The sequence below is a fragment of the Phoca vitulina genome, unplaced genomic scaffold, assembly GCF_004348235.1.
Source record: "Phoca vitulina isolate PV1807 unplaced genomic scaffold, GSC_HSeal_1.0 scaffold8, whole genome shotgun sequence".
Lineage (NCBI taxonomy): Eukaryota > Metazoa > Chordata > Mammalia > Carnivora > Phocidae > Phoca > Phoca vitulina.
In genome coordinates this window covers 75,004,667-75,022,427 of record NW_022589711.1, presented here as the reverse complement: position 1 = coordinate 75,022,427, position 17,761 = coordinate 75,004,667, and the positions used below count along the sequence as shown (strand labels likewise).

General features: G+C 35.9%; 1 protein-coding gene across 1 annotated transcript in view; it reads right to left on the bottom strand.

The window, feature by feature from the left end:
• Positions 1-17,761, bottom strand: part of BCHE (butyrylcholinesterase) — a 63,054-nt gene that overhangs the window by 7,661 nt on the left and 37,632 nt on the right. The window contains exon 3 of the mRNA XM_032407285.1: positions 1,220-1,386. Within this exon, the coding sequence (XP_032263176.1) occupies positions 1,220-1,386 (167 nt within the window). The remainder of the gene's footprint in view (positions 1-1,219; positions 1,387-17,761) is intronic.

Genomic DNA, 17,761 nt, shown 5'->3' with positions numbered 1-17,761 from the left:
TCATTGTTATTCACACCCCGAGGACACAAGGGCAGCTCTGTAGCTTTGCCAAGGGATGCAGAAACCCATCTCTGGGTATATATTATGTCACAGAACATTTGGTAATACACAGAGCACTGGTATATCAGAAACATCTCCCAAACAGATGGAGTACATAATTATAATTTTGGTGAGTAATGTCTGATAATTAAAAAGCGTATTAAACAATCAAAAACAGCTCTAAGATGCCCATGTTTGCCTGAAACTAACCCCCAACCTCTCTAAACAGGAAACTAAAGCATCTACTCTATTGTAATATCTAACATGGCCCCCAAAATACAGAGTATTATGATGAACAGAGTGGTAAAGTCTAAGGAAACTGTGCAGCAATATATCTGATGGTTGAAAGTTAATTACTTTTACTTGAAAAATCAAGGTCTGAGGAGTCACATGGATTAGAAACAGCTGGGCATTTTAAAACTGGCAAGTGAATGAGGTATGTATGTCATTTTCCTCACAGAAGAGGCGATCATTCAAGCTGCTCCTTCAAGTTAATTTAAATATTTTCTTACTAATGAATTTTGAAATAACACTAAAATTTGAACCAATTTTCCTAGTTCCCTTATATAAACTTAAGGAATCCCTTCCTAAAGATTAGTTAACTAAACTACTGTCTGTTTATTGGATTGTGTTATATATGTATGTGCTCATGAGCTCATGTGCTCTAAGCTCAAAATATTTGGATTGTGTTTTTAAATATTTAAATTCTGGAGTATTTTTCCTCCCTTAGAAATCAAGAGTTCTATTTATCAATAAATTTGTTTTTACCTCTCTTTGAGTATAAATTATATTCATTCTATATTTTATTAATTATATTTTTAGTTCTATACATTGCTTATTTTATGTTTATTTATTCATTTATCCATTAATTAACTCCACAAAGATAAGCTGAATAGGCAAGTAGTGCCCTATTTTAGTTCCATTATGAGGTTTTATGTTCCTCTAAGGGAAAATCTCTACTTTAGTTTCTTTATTTTACTACTAAAGTGCTGCTCATGTAGTAAGCCCTCAAATATCTAAACTTGCTGGAAGAAAAGTTGTGAAAGTAATGTACTCACTGGAATCAAGTCATTGTAAATTCACAGATTAACACCATCACTGTGCCTTGGATAGGCTACCTTTTCTCCCTTTTACATAATCCACAACCAATTATTTGACCAAATACTAAAAAAACACACACCTGTCATTTCCAAGACTTTGGGAAAAAATAGTGTCCAGAATCGGCATTGTTGAGCACGCAGTTTAGCGTATACTCTTGGTGACTCTGTATTCAAGGTTAAATACTTTTGGTCTGTGTTTTTGAAGGCAGGCCATCTTGTGCTATTGTTCTGGTTTCCATCTGGATTTCTAAAAAATTAAAGAGAGACATTAGAGTTCTACTGAAATCATTGTTAGATAAAGAGAATAGTGTGCTCAAAAACCAACAACAGCTTTTAAATGTCAGAAAAAAATGTGGATTTGTTTTGATGATGTCAAGTAAAAATGAACTGGGTGGAATGTTTTCAGCAACCTGAAGCACTAAATTAAAAGTGTAGGAATTAAAATTTTAAGAAAAACTTTTACATGCATTTCTGCTTAATATACAGGGAGAAAACATATTTTTTTTATTTCAAGAATGCTAATGTTTTCTTCACACTTAAACATGCTCGAAGGGGCAATGTTCCTTTTGTCTCCTTTTCTTCCTTTACCTCAGACTCAATCTTCTCACGGTGAACATTAGTACATTTCTGCTCAGTATCTTGCATCCATGTCATTCTATTTGTTCTTTTTTTTTTTTTTTTAAAGATTTTATTTATTTATTCATGAGAGACAGAGAGAGAGAGGCAGAAGGAGAAGCAGGCTCCCAAGGAGCAGGGAGCCCAATGTGGGACTCGATCCCAGGACTCTGGGATCATGACCTGAGCCGAAGGCAGACGCTTAACCATCTGAGCCACCCAGGTGCCCTCATTCTATTTGTTCTTGTCATTACTGCCTGAGTTTGACTGATTACACATCCTATTATGCAATAACTTCATTACTGTAGGAAACCTCCTTCGGTCTCACTTTTAAGTTGATCTTACATTCTTGTAGATCTGCTCACCGATGAAAAATGTTTCAATAATTTCCCAACGGGTTCAGATAAATTTAACAAACATGGTGCCACCCATATTTCCAAGCTTACTCTCACTTAGTCTTCCCATGAGCTAACCAACAGGAATTAGAGGCAGTTTCTTAGGAATTCCCTCCTCTATTTCACCCCCTTGCCTTTGTCCCAGCTGTCAAGTTTGGAATCCCTTCATTTCCCAAGGGCATGGGCTAGGTCAATTCAGATTCCCTTTCTCAGCTTCTCTTTTTGTGCCAATATTTCCCATATCTTTCACTGTGATTTTTACATCAATAACACTTGATTCTATTTTTTTAGAAATGTATAGTTGGGGGTTTGTTTACACCTTTGTAGCACTCAATAATATGGTCTTAACTAGATCACACAAACACAAACTCAAAGAGTAAACATTTTGCAAGTGGCTCCAAGTAGTCACTGGTGATTCTATAGATTTCCCTTTAATATATTTTTATGCTATGATTATGAGATAGACATTGCTCTAGGATCTGGAAATACAAATAAACATGGGAAATATAGTTTCCCCCAGGGAATTTACAAGGAAGACCATTCATGAAAAAAAAGAACCAATATATGGTAGCCTAAACCAAACATAAACAAAGGGACACAAATTGTCAGAAGAGGGAATAATCACTACATGTTTGAAAAGAAATTACCTGAAGGAAAGAGCTTCTAGCTGAAGTAAGGAGAGTAAATAAGGAACTGAACCAGAAAGAGAAATTGGGAAAGCTAGAGAAAGGGAACAGAATTGGAGTGCCTGGGTGGCTCAGTTGGTTAAGCAACTGCCTTCGGCTCAGGTCATGATCCCAGAGTCCCAGGATTGAGTCCTGCATGGGGGCACCCTACTCAGCAGGGAGTCTGCTTCTCCCTCTGGCCCTCCCCCTTCTTGTTCTCTCTTTCAAATAAATAAATAAAATCTTTAAAAAAAGAAAGGGAACAGAATTAACATTGTTCTAAATAATGAGTGTTCGGGGCGCCTGGGTGGCTCAGTCGTTAAGCGTCTGCCTTCGGCTCAGGTCATGATCCCAGGGTCCTGGGATCGAGCCCCGCATCGGGCTCCCTGCTCGGTGGGAGGCCTGCTTCTCCCTTTCCCACTCCCCCTGCTTGTGTTCCCTCTCTCGCTGTGTCTCTCTCTGCCAAATAAATAAATAAAATCTTTAAAAAAAAAATACATAAATAATGAGTGTTCATCTTAGGTCAAAACACAATGAAAAAACTAGTTTTCTTGGAATACAGGATAGAGGAGATCCTATTAGAGTGATAGCTTTAGGATATTAGTGTTAATCACATTAAGATCTGACAGCCTAGGAAAATGGTTTAGACTGTTACTGTAGGCCTTTACTACTCTTTTTTTTTTTTTTTAAAGATTTTATTTATTTATTTGACAGAGAGAGACACAGTGAGAGAGGGAACACAAGCAGAGGGAGTGAGAGAGGGAGAAGCAGGCTTCCCGCAGAGCAGAGAGCCTGATGCGGGGCTCGATCCCAGGACCCTGGGATCATGACCTGAGCCGAAGGCAGACGCTTAACGACTGAGCCACTCAGGCGCCCCTGGCCTTTACTACTCTTGAGGGATTTTTGACTAAATGGTTTATTTTGAACATAACATTTTAGAAATATTGACCTGGAGGTTATCCAAAATAACCAAGAAATTTATAAAGTAGTCACAGGTACTTCTATCATAAACAAAGACTAAAGTGATAAGGATAAGTAATTCATTCCTCTCGGATTCATTCTACCTCAAGTAAAATCATGTAAGAAAACTGCAGTTGAACTTTTCTAAAAGTTCAGTGCGCAAATTTCTTCATCATTCAAATAGCTCTGTAGATTGGTAACAAATAGAAAGTTGGGAGCAGGGACAGCAGTACAAAATTTCTTTTGGCCACAAGCCTGTGAACCCAGTAGATTTTGGAAAGAGAAGCAGGCATTCACTGAGCATGGTTGTCTAGAGCAGATTTTGCCATCAAGAACTTGTATCCTTTTATCATAGAAGCAGACATATTCAACCATGAATTCAGGAGCTTTGGAGATAAATAGTTTCTTGATGGACTGTTGATTTTATGCAGGAATTGGATGATTAAAAAGAATTATTAATAACCAGAGCTATTCAAGGTAAACCAATATCATAACAGGATTGAAACCTCCTGCTTCAGGGTATTATTTGAGAGACGTCATGAGGAAAATTTCTCCAGATCACAGATGGCACACTTGTCTAGGTGAATTATGTAGTCTTTTCCCTTTCTTTTAAAGGTTTAGAAACTTACAAGTACAGCTGCTGGAGGCTGGATATTAAACCAGGAGAACCATTGGTCTGATTCGGTACAGCAATTCTTATGTTCCTAAATTGCCCACTTTCCTTCTAATTCCACTCTAATTAACTTATGGCACCATTTTAACTGCTCATTCATTTCTGGCTTCTGCAAATGGTGACTTGAACAAAGCTGCCTCGTACTTGAGTTCAAGAGCAAAGCCCTACTGGCACTGCTCATGTTCATTTGACAAACTTTGTCCTATGAAATAGCTCATGACATTCCAAAATGCAATCCAGAGATAATAAAATTCCTTTGCCTATGGATATAGATACAGTTTTCAAAAAGTGATTGAAATAGCTGTTGAAGTGATGGAGCATTTTACTGTATAATCTGAAGGAATCTTCAAAGAATTTAAAACTTAACAAGAGATATAATTCTCTATCTGTATCAATTAAAGACTGTGAAATACAACACATTTTCCAGATATGCAATTCTGAAACACTATATAATTTTAATCTCAGAATTATAAGGTATATTTAAACATCTTGGCTCTGTTATTTTTCAAAAGTATTTCCTGTTCTCGTCACAAAATAAAGACTTTGAAGCGATAATACCTAAAATTTTCCATGAAATAGAAAAATCTCTGCTCTATTTTTACTAGGAGATGTTTGTTCTACTTTGTGGTATACAGAAGTGGTCTAAAGATCAGCCATTACACTTTTCCTCTTATGTAGGTTCGAAAAGTTTTAAGACATAGCTTATTTAACCAAAAAGGCAGAATATTTTCCTAACATCTGTATTTCAGAAAATTACTGCTTGTCATTGATATTTGAGCACAGATTTGAGATCTTATTTTATGAACAGATTTATAAAAAACACATTAATTGACTCAGGATGCCTGATATGAAGAAGTAGTATGCATTCAGCTCCATGCGTCAAGTTTTCTTGGGATTATAAATCCCAGGATTGCCCATCAATCCTAACATAGGAATTAAGATTCTTTTTGATTAAGAATTCAGAGACAGTGATGTCTAAGAAAGCTATACAATGATTTTAAAGTGAATATATTTCTGTGTGCCTTACAATCTAATAAAATAAAGCCATAATTAGTAGTTGTAAATTGGAAGGCTAGCTGAAATATTCTACTGTCCTGAGAGGACAAAGGGAATACAGATTATGTCGGATAATTTCTTAGATATACCAATATTCATAGATTTATTTATTCATTTATTTTTTTTTAAGTTTTTTTATTTATTTGACAGAGAGAGACACAATGAGAGAGGGAACACAAGAAGGGGGAGTGGGAGAGGGAGAAGCAGGCCTCCCGCCGAGCAGGGAGCCTGATGCAGGGCTCGATCCCAGGACCCTGGGATCACGACCTGAGCTGAAGGCAGATGCTTAACGACTGAGCCACCCAGGTGCCCCAAATATTCATAGATCTATATTCTATGTCAAGTCACTTGAATAAAATTGTATTTTAATTTAAGGAATAGAGGAGCTATAAGAGAATCTGAATTTAGCAAAACAAAATTCATCTATTCATTCAACAAGTATTAATTGAGTGCATACTATGTCAGGCTTATTTAAGTCACAGAAAATCAACAAAGACAAAAATAGAAATTTTTGCCTATTGCAGTTTTCTTACTTTGAGGAAGAGAGACAATAAATAAGACAAAGAAGGAAAATATATAATAGCTGCTAGAGAGGGGACAGTGGTGGAGTGTGTAATCATGAATTTCATTGGCCTTTGTCCATAATTCCTGCAAGGTAACCTCTAAATCTTTGGAATTTTGCACTGTACCTGTTTATGCTAACAAGGTGACTCATGGTGGGCACCTGATGGCTTTTACTTAAGGTCTGACTCAGGGTGGGCTTGCTCACACTGATAATCTTGTGGAAGGAAGGCCATGCCAGAAAGACCAACCATGTGATTAGAAGGGTGGGACTTTGGGGCACCTGGGTGGCTCAGTCGTTAAGCGTCTGCCTTCGGCTCAGGTCATGATCCCTGGGTCCTGGGATCGAGCCCCGCATCGGGCTCCCTGCTTAGCGGGAAACCTGCTTCTCCCTCTCCCACTTCCCTTGCTTGTGTTCCCTCTCTGGCTGTGTCTCTTTCTGTCAAATAAATAAATAAAATCTTTAAAAAAAAAAAAGAAGAAGGGTGGGACTTTGAGTCAGGTGATAACCTGACCTCCAGGAAGGGGAGAGGTGTAAAGATTGAGTTCAACCACAAAGGCTAATAAATTAATCGATTATGCCTATATAATGAAACTACAATAACACTCTGGATCTCAAGCTCAGGTGAGTTTCCTTGGGCTAGCAATACTCCATGTGCACATTGCCATAATTAATGCCTTGAAGGTAATGCATCTCTGAGGTTACAGAAGCTTTACCTTTGGAATCCTGTGAGTATCAGATCCTGTTTATGTATCCCTTCTTTAGATGGGTTCTTTTTTTTTTTTTAAGATTTCATTTATTTATTTTTGCGAGAGAGAGCATGAGTATGGGGAGGGGCACAGGGAGAGGAGGCTCCCCACTGAGGAAGGAGCCTGATGTGGGACTCGATCCCAGGATCCTGGGATCATGACCTGAGCCGAAGGCAGACACTTAATTGACTGAGCCACCCAGGCACCCAGACGGGTTCTGATACATATATCCTTTTATTATATAAAAATTGCAATTGTATTTATAGCACCCTCCTGAGTTCTGTGAGTTATTCCAGGGCATGATTAAATCTGAGGAAGTCCTTAGGGATCTCAAGTTTGTAGCCAGCTAGTCTGAAGTGAGGGTGACCCTGGTGACCTTGAACTTGCAACTGGTGTCAGAAATCTTGAGCCAACTTTGGGGCACCTGGGTGGCTCAGTCAGTTAAGTGTCTGACTCTTGGTTTTGGCTCAGGTCATCAAGCCCCATGTCGGGCTTGGCACTCAGTGTGGAGTCTGCTTGTCTTTCTCCCTCTGTTCCTCCTCCTGTCCTCTCTCTCTTTCCCCCTCTCTCTCTCATGAATAAATAAACCCTTTTTTTTTTTTTTAAAGAAAGAAATCTTGAGCCAACTTGGAAATCTGAAGGCCTGAGCCCTTAACCTTGATTTTGGCTACCTCTGGGTAAGGAAACAGAAATATTTGAGAGGAAGGGAACTTTTAAATGGAGACTTGAAGGAAGAGAGGAGTGATCTATACAGTGTTTTGTAGGAAGAGCATTTCAGCAGAAGGAATAGACAGCAAAGGCTATTAAGACAGATGAGCATCTGGGGTTTTCCAAGAAAACTGAGTGAGAGAGTGTGCCTAGAGTGGAGCCAGCCAAGGAGGGAGTATTCTGAGGCACGTTTGGAGAGGCGACAGGAGGCCACATTATTTAGTGACCTGTAGGTCCTTGTAAGGTTTTTATGTCTACTCTGAATGAGAGAAGAAGTAATTGGAGGGTTTGCACAGAGAAAGGACAAGATCTCACTTAATATTTTTTAAAAAGATCATCTGGCTGGAATTCTGGGAATAGTCTACAGAGACTCCAAGGTCAGAAGCAGGGAGACCAGCTAGGAGACTACGGGAATAATTTAGGTGAGAGATGATGGTTGTTTGAACCAGGGAGGTAGTAGTAGAAATTGAGAGAAGTAGTTAGATCTTGAATGTATTTTGAAGGTAGACAGTGCCCTTGCAATTAGCCAATGGAGTAGAAATAGAGAAAAGGCAAGGATGACACTAAGGATTCTGGCCTGAGAAACTGGAAAGATGAATGGAGTTGCCATTACTGAGATAGAAACTGCTGCAGAGGATGTTTGAAGAAAAATATTGAGAATTTAGTTCTTCATATATGAAATTTGAGATCCAAATACCGATTGGAAGTAGGCAGTTGGAATTTAGTGGTTAATCTTTATTTTCCTGAGGGAATCTCTGCCTTCTAAATGGATTCACAAGCTCTCTAATGTAGTATTCCCCAGGAATACCAAAATTGTGACTCACTTTCCAAATTTCAATACAGGAATGACATTTAACAATATACACATAGCAATAAATTAACTCATAGGATATACAGCACCTGTCCCTTTCCAGATTGTATCTCCTTGTTCTATGCTCATCCTACTATCTCTTCAGACAGGCCTTCTTTGCTGGCTCCACTAAAATAGCCAGTCTTGATTTCCTCATATTTCAAAATGTTAAGTTTTCATTTAAATTCTAATTAGTTGTTAATTTCAGGTGTATAATATAGTGATTCAACACTTGCATACCTCACCTGGTGCTCATCACAGCAAGTGCCCTCCTTGATCCCCATCACCTATTTCACCCATCCCCCCCACTCACCTCCCCTCTGGTAACCAGCAGTTTGTTCTCTAGAGTCAGGAGTCTTGTTTCTTGGTTTGCCTACCTCTTTCTCTTATTTTCCCCCTTTGTTCATAAGTTTGTTTCTTAAGTTCAACATATGAATGAAATCATCTGGTATTTACCTTTCTCTGTCTGACTTATTTCACTTAGCATAATAATTTCTAGCTCCATCCATGTTGTTGCCAATGGCAAGATTTCATATTTTTAATGGCTGAGTAATATTCAAAATTGATTTTAACTGTAAATTTTCCTTTTCCCTCATTACAGAGTGCTATGGTCTGAATGATTCTGTGCTCCCGAAATAAGGTGATGATATTAGGAGCCGGAGCCCTTGGGAGATGCTTCAGCCATAAAGGCAGGCCCTCATGAATGGGATTGGTGCCTTTAACAAAGAGGCTTCAGAGGGATCCTTTGTCCCTTCCACCATGTGAGGACACAGTGAAAAGGAGCTGGCTATTGGTTAGGAAGAGGGTCCTCACCAGAAGATGACTATGCTATAGTGACTAAATTTTGGACCTCTAGTCTCCAGAATTGTGAGCAATAAATTTCTGTTGTTTATAAACTACCACATCTGTGGTATTTTGTTATAGCAGCCAGAATGGACTAAGACAGAAGGTAAGCTCCATGCAAATCATCATTTGGTTGCTTTGTTTACAACCGTGCCTGACTCATAGTATTTAGGCAAGAAATATGAATAGAAAAATAAGAAATATCACAACTGATAGTTCAAGTTATCTCATTTTCCTTTAATTATAGTAAATATTCATATTTAAAAACTACCACCACATGGGAAATTATATTTCAAAGATGGCCTTTTCTCCAATTTTAGTAAAATCAGTATTTGGAGCCCCAAGTAATATGAAATTCTTCTTCAAATTAGTTTTTAAATAAGGCTGTAAGAGACTGTGGGATAGTTTTAACATGTGCCTTACGTGTGAACTATTTTTTACCATGATAGTTTAACATTTAAATAAAATAATTGATAAGATAGCGTAAACTTGTGCCTAGAAGGTTGACATTTGAAAAGGGAGATGTGCAGGTTTAGTATTCTTAGAAAAAAATTAGAAACCAATTGAGCAAAATTGAGCAAAAAGGAAAATAAAAAGGAGACATTTATTTAGTATCATGATTAGTAGTGATAGCAGCAGTGAAAATTTCACAAGTTGCTTCTATTATTTTGACATATTTATATAAAGAACAAAGCAATTTTCATATAGTAAACAAATTTTCTCTTCATATTTAAGTATATGATGATGAACATGAATTCATAATATAATCTGTTTCAGAAAAATATGAAGACACAGGTAAAACAGTGATGCTAATAAATAGCAAAGGATAAATAAAATACTGTTTCTCTCAAGATCATGGTCTCTGCTTCATTTTGTATACAGGAAACTCCTTAGGATAAATATAGACATTAAATACATTTTGAAGTTATTTTTGATTCCTTCTAGAGGAATTTTCCATGACTATAATATATTTATAAATTTGATCAAGTGCCATTGCTGATTTCCTTTAATTAAGTGTTCTAAAATCTATTCAATCTTTAAAACCTACCCAAAGATAGCTTTCTTAAATTAAATAAATTAATTGTACATTTATTCTTAATTATATAACCAACTAAATAGCCACTGAATTCTATTCAAGCAACTTAGTATTAATTCATGAATGCATTCCCAATAATGCAATCATACTGGGTTCATTTTAACCTATAAGGCTATATCCTAGGTTGATTGATTAGTTTTATAAAACGGGAAGAAACAGAGAGGGAGACAAACCATGAGAGACTCTGGACTCTGGGAAACAAATTGAAGGTTACAGAAGGGAGGGGGCTGGGGGGCTGGGGTAACTGGGTGGTGGGTATTAAGGAGGGCACGTGTTGTGATGAGCACTGGGTGTTATATGCAACTAATGAATCATTGAACACTCCATCGAAAACTAATGATGTACTATATGCTGGCTGACAACATAATAAAAAAAATTAAAAAAAAGAAAAATATCTATAATAAAATGCCATAAATACTACAATAGAAAAAAAAACTTATACTGAACTTTATGGTTTCCTACAAGCTTCTGAGATGAATCTTTAAAGACAAATGGAATCATTTAAATAATTTTCCTTTGCAGATATAGACACATAAACACACAAACATGCATATTTCTGTGTATCTGAATCCCGACATTATGTGTATGTGTGTGTGTGTGTGTGTGTGTGTGTGTGTGTGTGTGTATACTGCAACTTGAATATTAGAGGTACCAAAACAATTGTTGTAAATCACATACATATTTAATTTACATCATCCTATTGAAACTCACTATAAAGGTGCCAAATTATATAGGTAATAACTATATTTTGAGCTTTAGAGCAAATCACATATTATTCACTTTTGCACATTCAGCATCTATCATAAGCCTGCACAGAAAGTATATGCTCAATGAATGCTTGCTAAAATAACTAAGTGAACAGCCTTCAGAATTTTGGATATGTTTTAGATTAATTCAGTATTAGTCGTAGAATACTAATTTTCACAGTATTAGAAGAGAGGAATTAACTTCATTCTCCTGTGCTAAGATGACAAAAAAGGCTTGTAGGTAATACTCTTCTCAGATTGAAAACTTGAAAACTCATTGATTCTTCAAGTGCCTAGTATAATAATGCATTTGATGTCAAAGCCCTACATCAGCTGAGGGGGAGTCACAATATGCATGAGTTTCTTGTAAGCCTTGATCACAAACTGAAACTCAACTCTTTTCCAAGGCTCATTTATGCCCCTCATCTAGCCTTACTGTAGTTTGTTAGAAAGTTTTTTATGATTGTACTGTTTTCCCTCTGTAGGCAATAAGGGCAAAAATATTACTTACTAAAGCAATATGTACTGTATAATCATGTAGTTGTGCACAGAGAGTTCTTTAAGTGGATTATTTGCAATTTAAATTATAGTCAATGCAAATATCTAAATCTAGTTCACTTTTATTACTTGCTTCCTTCCATCTCCTGACATTTCCATTGTAAACTGTGAGGATGAGAGAAGTAATTACTGAAGAACAATTCCCTAGATTCATTGGTTTGTCAAGTTTCCTCCTTACTTCAACAGGTTTGTTTTTCTAGGCAGGAATCTGGGTACCCAGAGGGGCAGGATTGTATTAGTACACCACAGAAGTTGTTGGTAATTCAGAAATGCTCTAACAATGATTTCTTGCATCTAAATCTATTGTGTGGGTAGAGTCCATGGTCAAGTTGGTTATTAAATTTTTATTATTTCATCATTCCTAAGTAGTGGATTGGGATATATTGTCAACCTCACAGAGAAATAGGAGTACAGGTCTTTATGAGACAAAGAGAGACCAGAAGAATGGGAAGAGACAGGAAGGGAAGGGAAGAAGAGAGAAGAATCCTAAAGGAAATGTGTAAACTGTATGATCCTGCGACCCAATCTGCTCAAAAGGCAAAACATATCAATGGGCTAAACCTTCGAGGGAAGAAAAAAAAAGGGGAAAGATTTGTTTTCACTCAACATTAATAAAAAGGAACAGATTACATTTCTGTTAAATAAATACCATTAGGGAAATGAGATCTGTTTAGTTGCAGGTCATCTTCTAACTTTGAGAATAATTAGCAGCTATTGTAACTGAAGGTATACAAGAGATGGGCTGAGGTTTCAGCCCTGGCAATAAGCAAAGGCCAATTATGATCTAACACAGCTAGATGTGTGCTATGAAAGTGGATGCCTGGCAAGTAAGAAAGAAACATCCAGTCTAAAGGATGATCCTAAAAAGTCAAGCTGCTGAATATTGCAGATAAAAGGAGATTTCTTGAGTGCTCCCTGGTGTCAGGAACCTTGTCTAAACCTTTTTTTTTTTTTTTTAACTAACCCTAACAAAGAACCTGACACTGGTTATCAATCAGTGTTGTTGAACACACTGATCTTTAGAGAAAAGAGAGGGGGGGGGGGGGGGACGTAAAAAAAGTCTCAAATACACATAAACATATTTCTCCTTTTAATCCAAATCTAAATCTTCCTACACATTTTCACCTTTGCTGAGATGTAGTATTCTTTTTCTAAATTTATAACTAGGAAGAAGATGCCCACTTTAAAGCACATTTTCTGTTTTGTGAGAACTTTTACGTCTCAATTAGTATTTTAAAGTGGCTATTGGACTTAACCCACTCTCCTAAATACTTCACTGAAATAGTTGGATAGAGTCATGCAAATAAATTGATTCCCAATGAGCAGTTGCCATTTAGCAATTGGGTTGCGCTGCTCATCTTCAGTTGTTCATCAGCTGAAAGGGCAAAAGGTTGTCAAACAAAAGATCTCTAAGATCTTTACTATCCTGGCAAAGTATGGTATTATGGATAAACAGAGCTTTCATGGTCTGGAAAATTAATCTTTCTTCTGTCCTCTGCATTGTTTGGACAGAAGGAATTGCTTAATTATTTGGAGAGTTAAAGAGGAATACCAGGCAACGTTTAGCCTCCTCCAGCGTTCCAGAAAATGAATTGGGCTGAATCCTAGACGGATTTATTTATTTATTTATTTATTTATTTATTTATTTATTTAGTATTTTTTAAAGTTTTTATTTAAATTCCAGTTAGTTAAGATACAGGGTAATATTCGTTTCAGGTGTACAATATGGTGATTCAAAACTTGCATACATCTCCTGGTGCTCATCACAGCAAGTGCACTCCTTAATCACCATTACCTATTTCACTCATGCCCCTAGCCCTCTTCCCCTTTGGTAACCATCAGTTTGTTCTCTATGGTAGGAGTCTGTTTCTTGGTCGGCCTCCCTCTCTCTTTTTTTTCCCCTTTGTTTGTTTCTTAAATTTCATATGAGTGAAATCATATGTATTTGTCTTTCTCTGTCTGACATTCCTTAGCATAATAATTTCTAGCTCCATCCATGTTGTTGCAAATGACAAGAGGTCATTATTTCTTTATGGCTGAGTAATATTCCATTATATGGATACACTGCCTCTTCTTTATCCTTTCATAGGTCCATGGACATTTGGGCTCTTTCCATAATTTGGCTATTGTTGATCATGTTGCTATAAGTATCAGGGTGCATGTGCCCCTTTACATCAGTATTTTTACAACCTTTGGGTAAATATCTACTAGTGCAATTGCTGGGTCATAGGGTAGCTCTATTTTTAACTTTTTGAGCACCCTCCATACTGTTTTCCAGAGTGGCTGCACCAGTCTGCATTCCCACCAACAGTGTAAAAGGGTTCCCCATACTCTGCATCCTCACCAACACCTGTTGCTTAGTGTGTTGTTGATTTTAGCCGTTCTGACAGGTGTGAGGTGATATCTCACGGTACTTTTGATTTCTATTTCCCTGATGATCAGTGATATTGAACATCTTTTCAAGTGTTTGTTAGCCATCTGCATGTCTTCTTTGGAGAAATGTCTGTTCATGTCTTCTGCCCATTTTTTAATTGGATTATTTATGTTTGGGTGTTAAGTTTTATAAGTTCTTTGTATATTTTGGATACTAACCCTTTATCTGATATATCATTTGCAAACATCTTCTCCCATTCCGTACATTGCCTTTTAGTTTTGTTGGTTGTTTCCTCCACTGTGCAGAAGCTTATTAGAGAGAAGCAGAAACCTGTTCTTCCTCCCTCCCTCCCTCCTTTTCTTTCTTCTCTTCTCTTTTAATAGCTTGGCAACTGCATCCAGATATCTTGCCTAATTTCCAAGTGTCAAAATGCACTATATTTGTACCTATTTTTGTTTTCTAGTGACAATAGAGCAACTGCTATCATTTGGATAGGCTCACATGATTTCCCAGAGAGGCTACAGTCCAGGGATCTGCAGAAAGTTCAAAGGCACTTTCACATAATGGCACCAGAGCACTTATTTTGAATAAAGGGCAGACTTAGCATTAATTATGGATAGAATATAATCCCAAACTTGAAACAAATTGGCTTCTCTTTTGAGTGTTCCAAATTCTACCAGTTTGCTCTAGTCTCTGCCGTAAAGTTAATGGCAGCAAGCCCACAGTTTCAGGAATAAGCCCAGGAAATGCCAAGAAAAAGTCCTGGAAACTTAGTTTTGTAGTAGCATATATGTCTTAAAATAGCTTGATTTTAAGGGAACACTTAAACAGTAGAAGGGACTTGGGAAATCAAATGCTCTAAGAAAATTATACAAAATCGTAATTATTGCAATTTTTTTTCCTTAATGGGTAGTTTGAGCATATCAAATAATTCTTCTTGAATTCAAAGTTATTTTCTTTATATCACTATTCACTGGAGATCCCTATATTTGAGTCATCACCTCCATTAGACTGAAAAGCTCCATGAGAGCAGAGAACATGTTTGTTCATTCCCATAGCCTAATACAGTCAGTGCTCAGTAAAGCTACTTGGTAAAGGTTTTACCTACTAGACCTTGCTTAAGTAAGTAGGCCATTAAATTCACTGTATTGGAACTTAGTGTAATTTTATGTATAGATATATAAATATAATTTTTTTAATGTGCTAAGAAAGATTTAGCTAATATGATGAATATATTGCAAAATAAAATTAAAAATTATGTATATGTGATTTTATTTATATATTTACAGGGCACTGTTTCTAGGGAAAATAAAGTAAAATTAATACTATTTTTGGAGAAAACTGTCAGCACAACAAATAATTTAAGTATGTTTTATTGCAATACACATATATATGGAGCTTCAAATGATGCTTAATTAATTTTCCAAAGTGAGCACCCAAGCATATTGAATTTCTAATCATTAAAATAGTTATACATACAAAATAATCATATTTTAATGAAAGATGAAAACCTTTGATCTAAGTTATATTATTAAATCTATATGAACATTGAAGAGATAACAGTAAATACCTGTTTGCTACCTACTATATAAAATATGATGTTTTTCGGTAATTCTTATATTATTTGACCAATAATTAGTAAATTAAAAATTATCCTATCCATTTTTCCATTATTTAAAAATTTCATGATGCCCCATGTCAGCCTTCCATTATTTCTCATTAAAGTATTATATTTTATTATTTATTAGTGTGGAGGTGGAAATGTTTTATTATCAATGATTTTCTATTTTTAAATTAACTCTTCTCTGCATATTTTTTCTTCTTTTCTATTACTTAATTTTTATTTTTTTACTCAAGGTTTCTTGAAATAATGTTGTCTAATCTCCTATGCAGTGTTTCATTTTCTCTAAAATATCTGCATAAAGCACTTTCCATAATGGGATGTGTCTCACATTCTGGAGAAGGTCATTCTAACCCCAGACCACTTTATTCACTACTAACTCAACTTGATAGAACAGACCTGTATTCATGCCCTACTAGAGTTCCAGGCACTGGGGCTATTTTTTATTCATTTTCAAAGAGAAATATATGTTTTTTTTAATACTAAATTAAAAATGGTCTCTGTATGAATTTAACCAAAGGTTCTCTGCTTCCTCCTCACATAGAATATATCTAAACTCTCTTTTATGATACATTTTTGTTTTACTTGAAGCCAGATACACTTGCCCCCTCAACAGACACCTTTTTTGTCCTCCAGACTAATCATAACCTCTTCACTTGTGAGACAATGAGGTTATTCTTAATTGTAGATGTATCACATGATAGTGTTTTGTTGAATTTTTTTAATCCACAATAAAATATCAAACTAATTTTTTTTTTCCAGGAAGCTGTTATTTATTTTGAATTTTATTGCCAGTTTGTTCTGGGAACTCCTCTCTGGACAATGGATATAGCAGTGAATAGGATTGAGAAGTTCCATGATCACAGAGTTCCATTTTAATCTGTGGAGATAGACAATATATAAACAAAGTAACAGACCTTAAAAATTCATATAGTAATATTGTCTATGAAGAAAGACAAGTAGTACAACCAAACATCTTTGAAAAGCATGTACTAATTCAGAACTGCCTATTTATTGAGTCACAGTAAAGAGTTTGAGGTGAGCTGAAGGGTACTGAAAGCAAACCTTACTTTATGTGCTGCTTCTTGGCTATAGTTTCCTGGTTTTTCCTTAGAAAAGGAAATGTGAGAAGGATGAACAGAGTGGACTGTGCAGTTCTCATAGATGCTAAATACAGCTCAGGCAATTCCTTCCAGAGTCTTCCTTAGTGACGATGATGAATGTAATTTCTGAATGACTTGCAAATTGCAGCCAAGTCACAGGATTTTACTTCCTATATTCAAAGCAGATGTACCATAATAAAAGCTAAAAAGATAATTATTTTATACTGGCTAGTATGATTCAATAACTTGTGAATATAAAGGAAGTGTTCCTTGGACACTTTTTCATGAATTTTATGCAAAAATATCTGAAGTAATGCTGAAGAATTAAAAATATTTTTTCTATTAAGTTGTATGCTGTTTTTTGATAAGAGCTACAGAAATAATTACCTTGCTATGATCAGATATATTTTGAACATTTATATCAATATATAAATATGAAATAAATGTTATGAAATATATAAAATTAATAAGTATATATATTTGAAATTAGAAATCTTAAAATGTCCTTGATCTGAGAGGTGGGATAAAAGTTTATTTTCTACATAAAAATAGTAGCTATCTAAAGAAGATAAGGAGTATTCCTGCCAACAATATATTTATCTCACAGTTTAAAGTCTTCTAAACTGCTATTTCAGGTACTATAATTTAGAAGCAATTTTAGTATCAAGAAATGAAGCAGAAAAAGTATTTATTAAAAATGTTATTGGCTATGTGACCTTGGGCAATTTGCCTAAACTCTCCAATCATCAATTTATTTGTAAAATAAGGATATTAATGCATTTTACATAGATTAGTTGTAAAGAATGCATGAAATATCTATGCAGAATGCTTAGAGTCATACCAGGGTCTTGATAAAATATTTAATAAATGCAAGTGTGATGATGAAGTGGATGACAATAGCAACAGTGAAGATAACAACACTGTTCTACAACCACCAAAACCATTCTGGCTGTTTCTTGCAGGCTTTCCATAGTACAATATGTATGACTATATGACTCACTGGACAAGTTTTCCCAAAAAGGTGTGAAATAGGTTTATTAGGGAAATA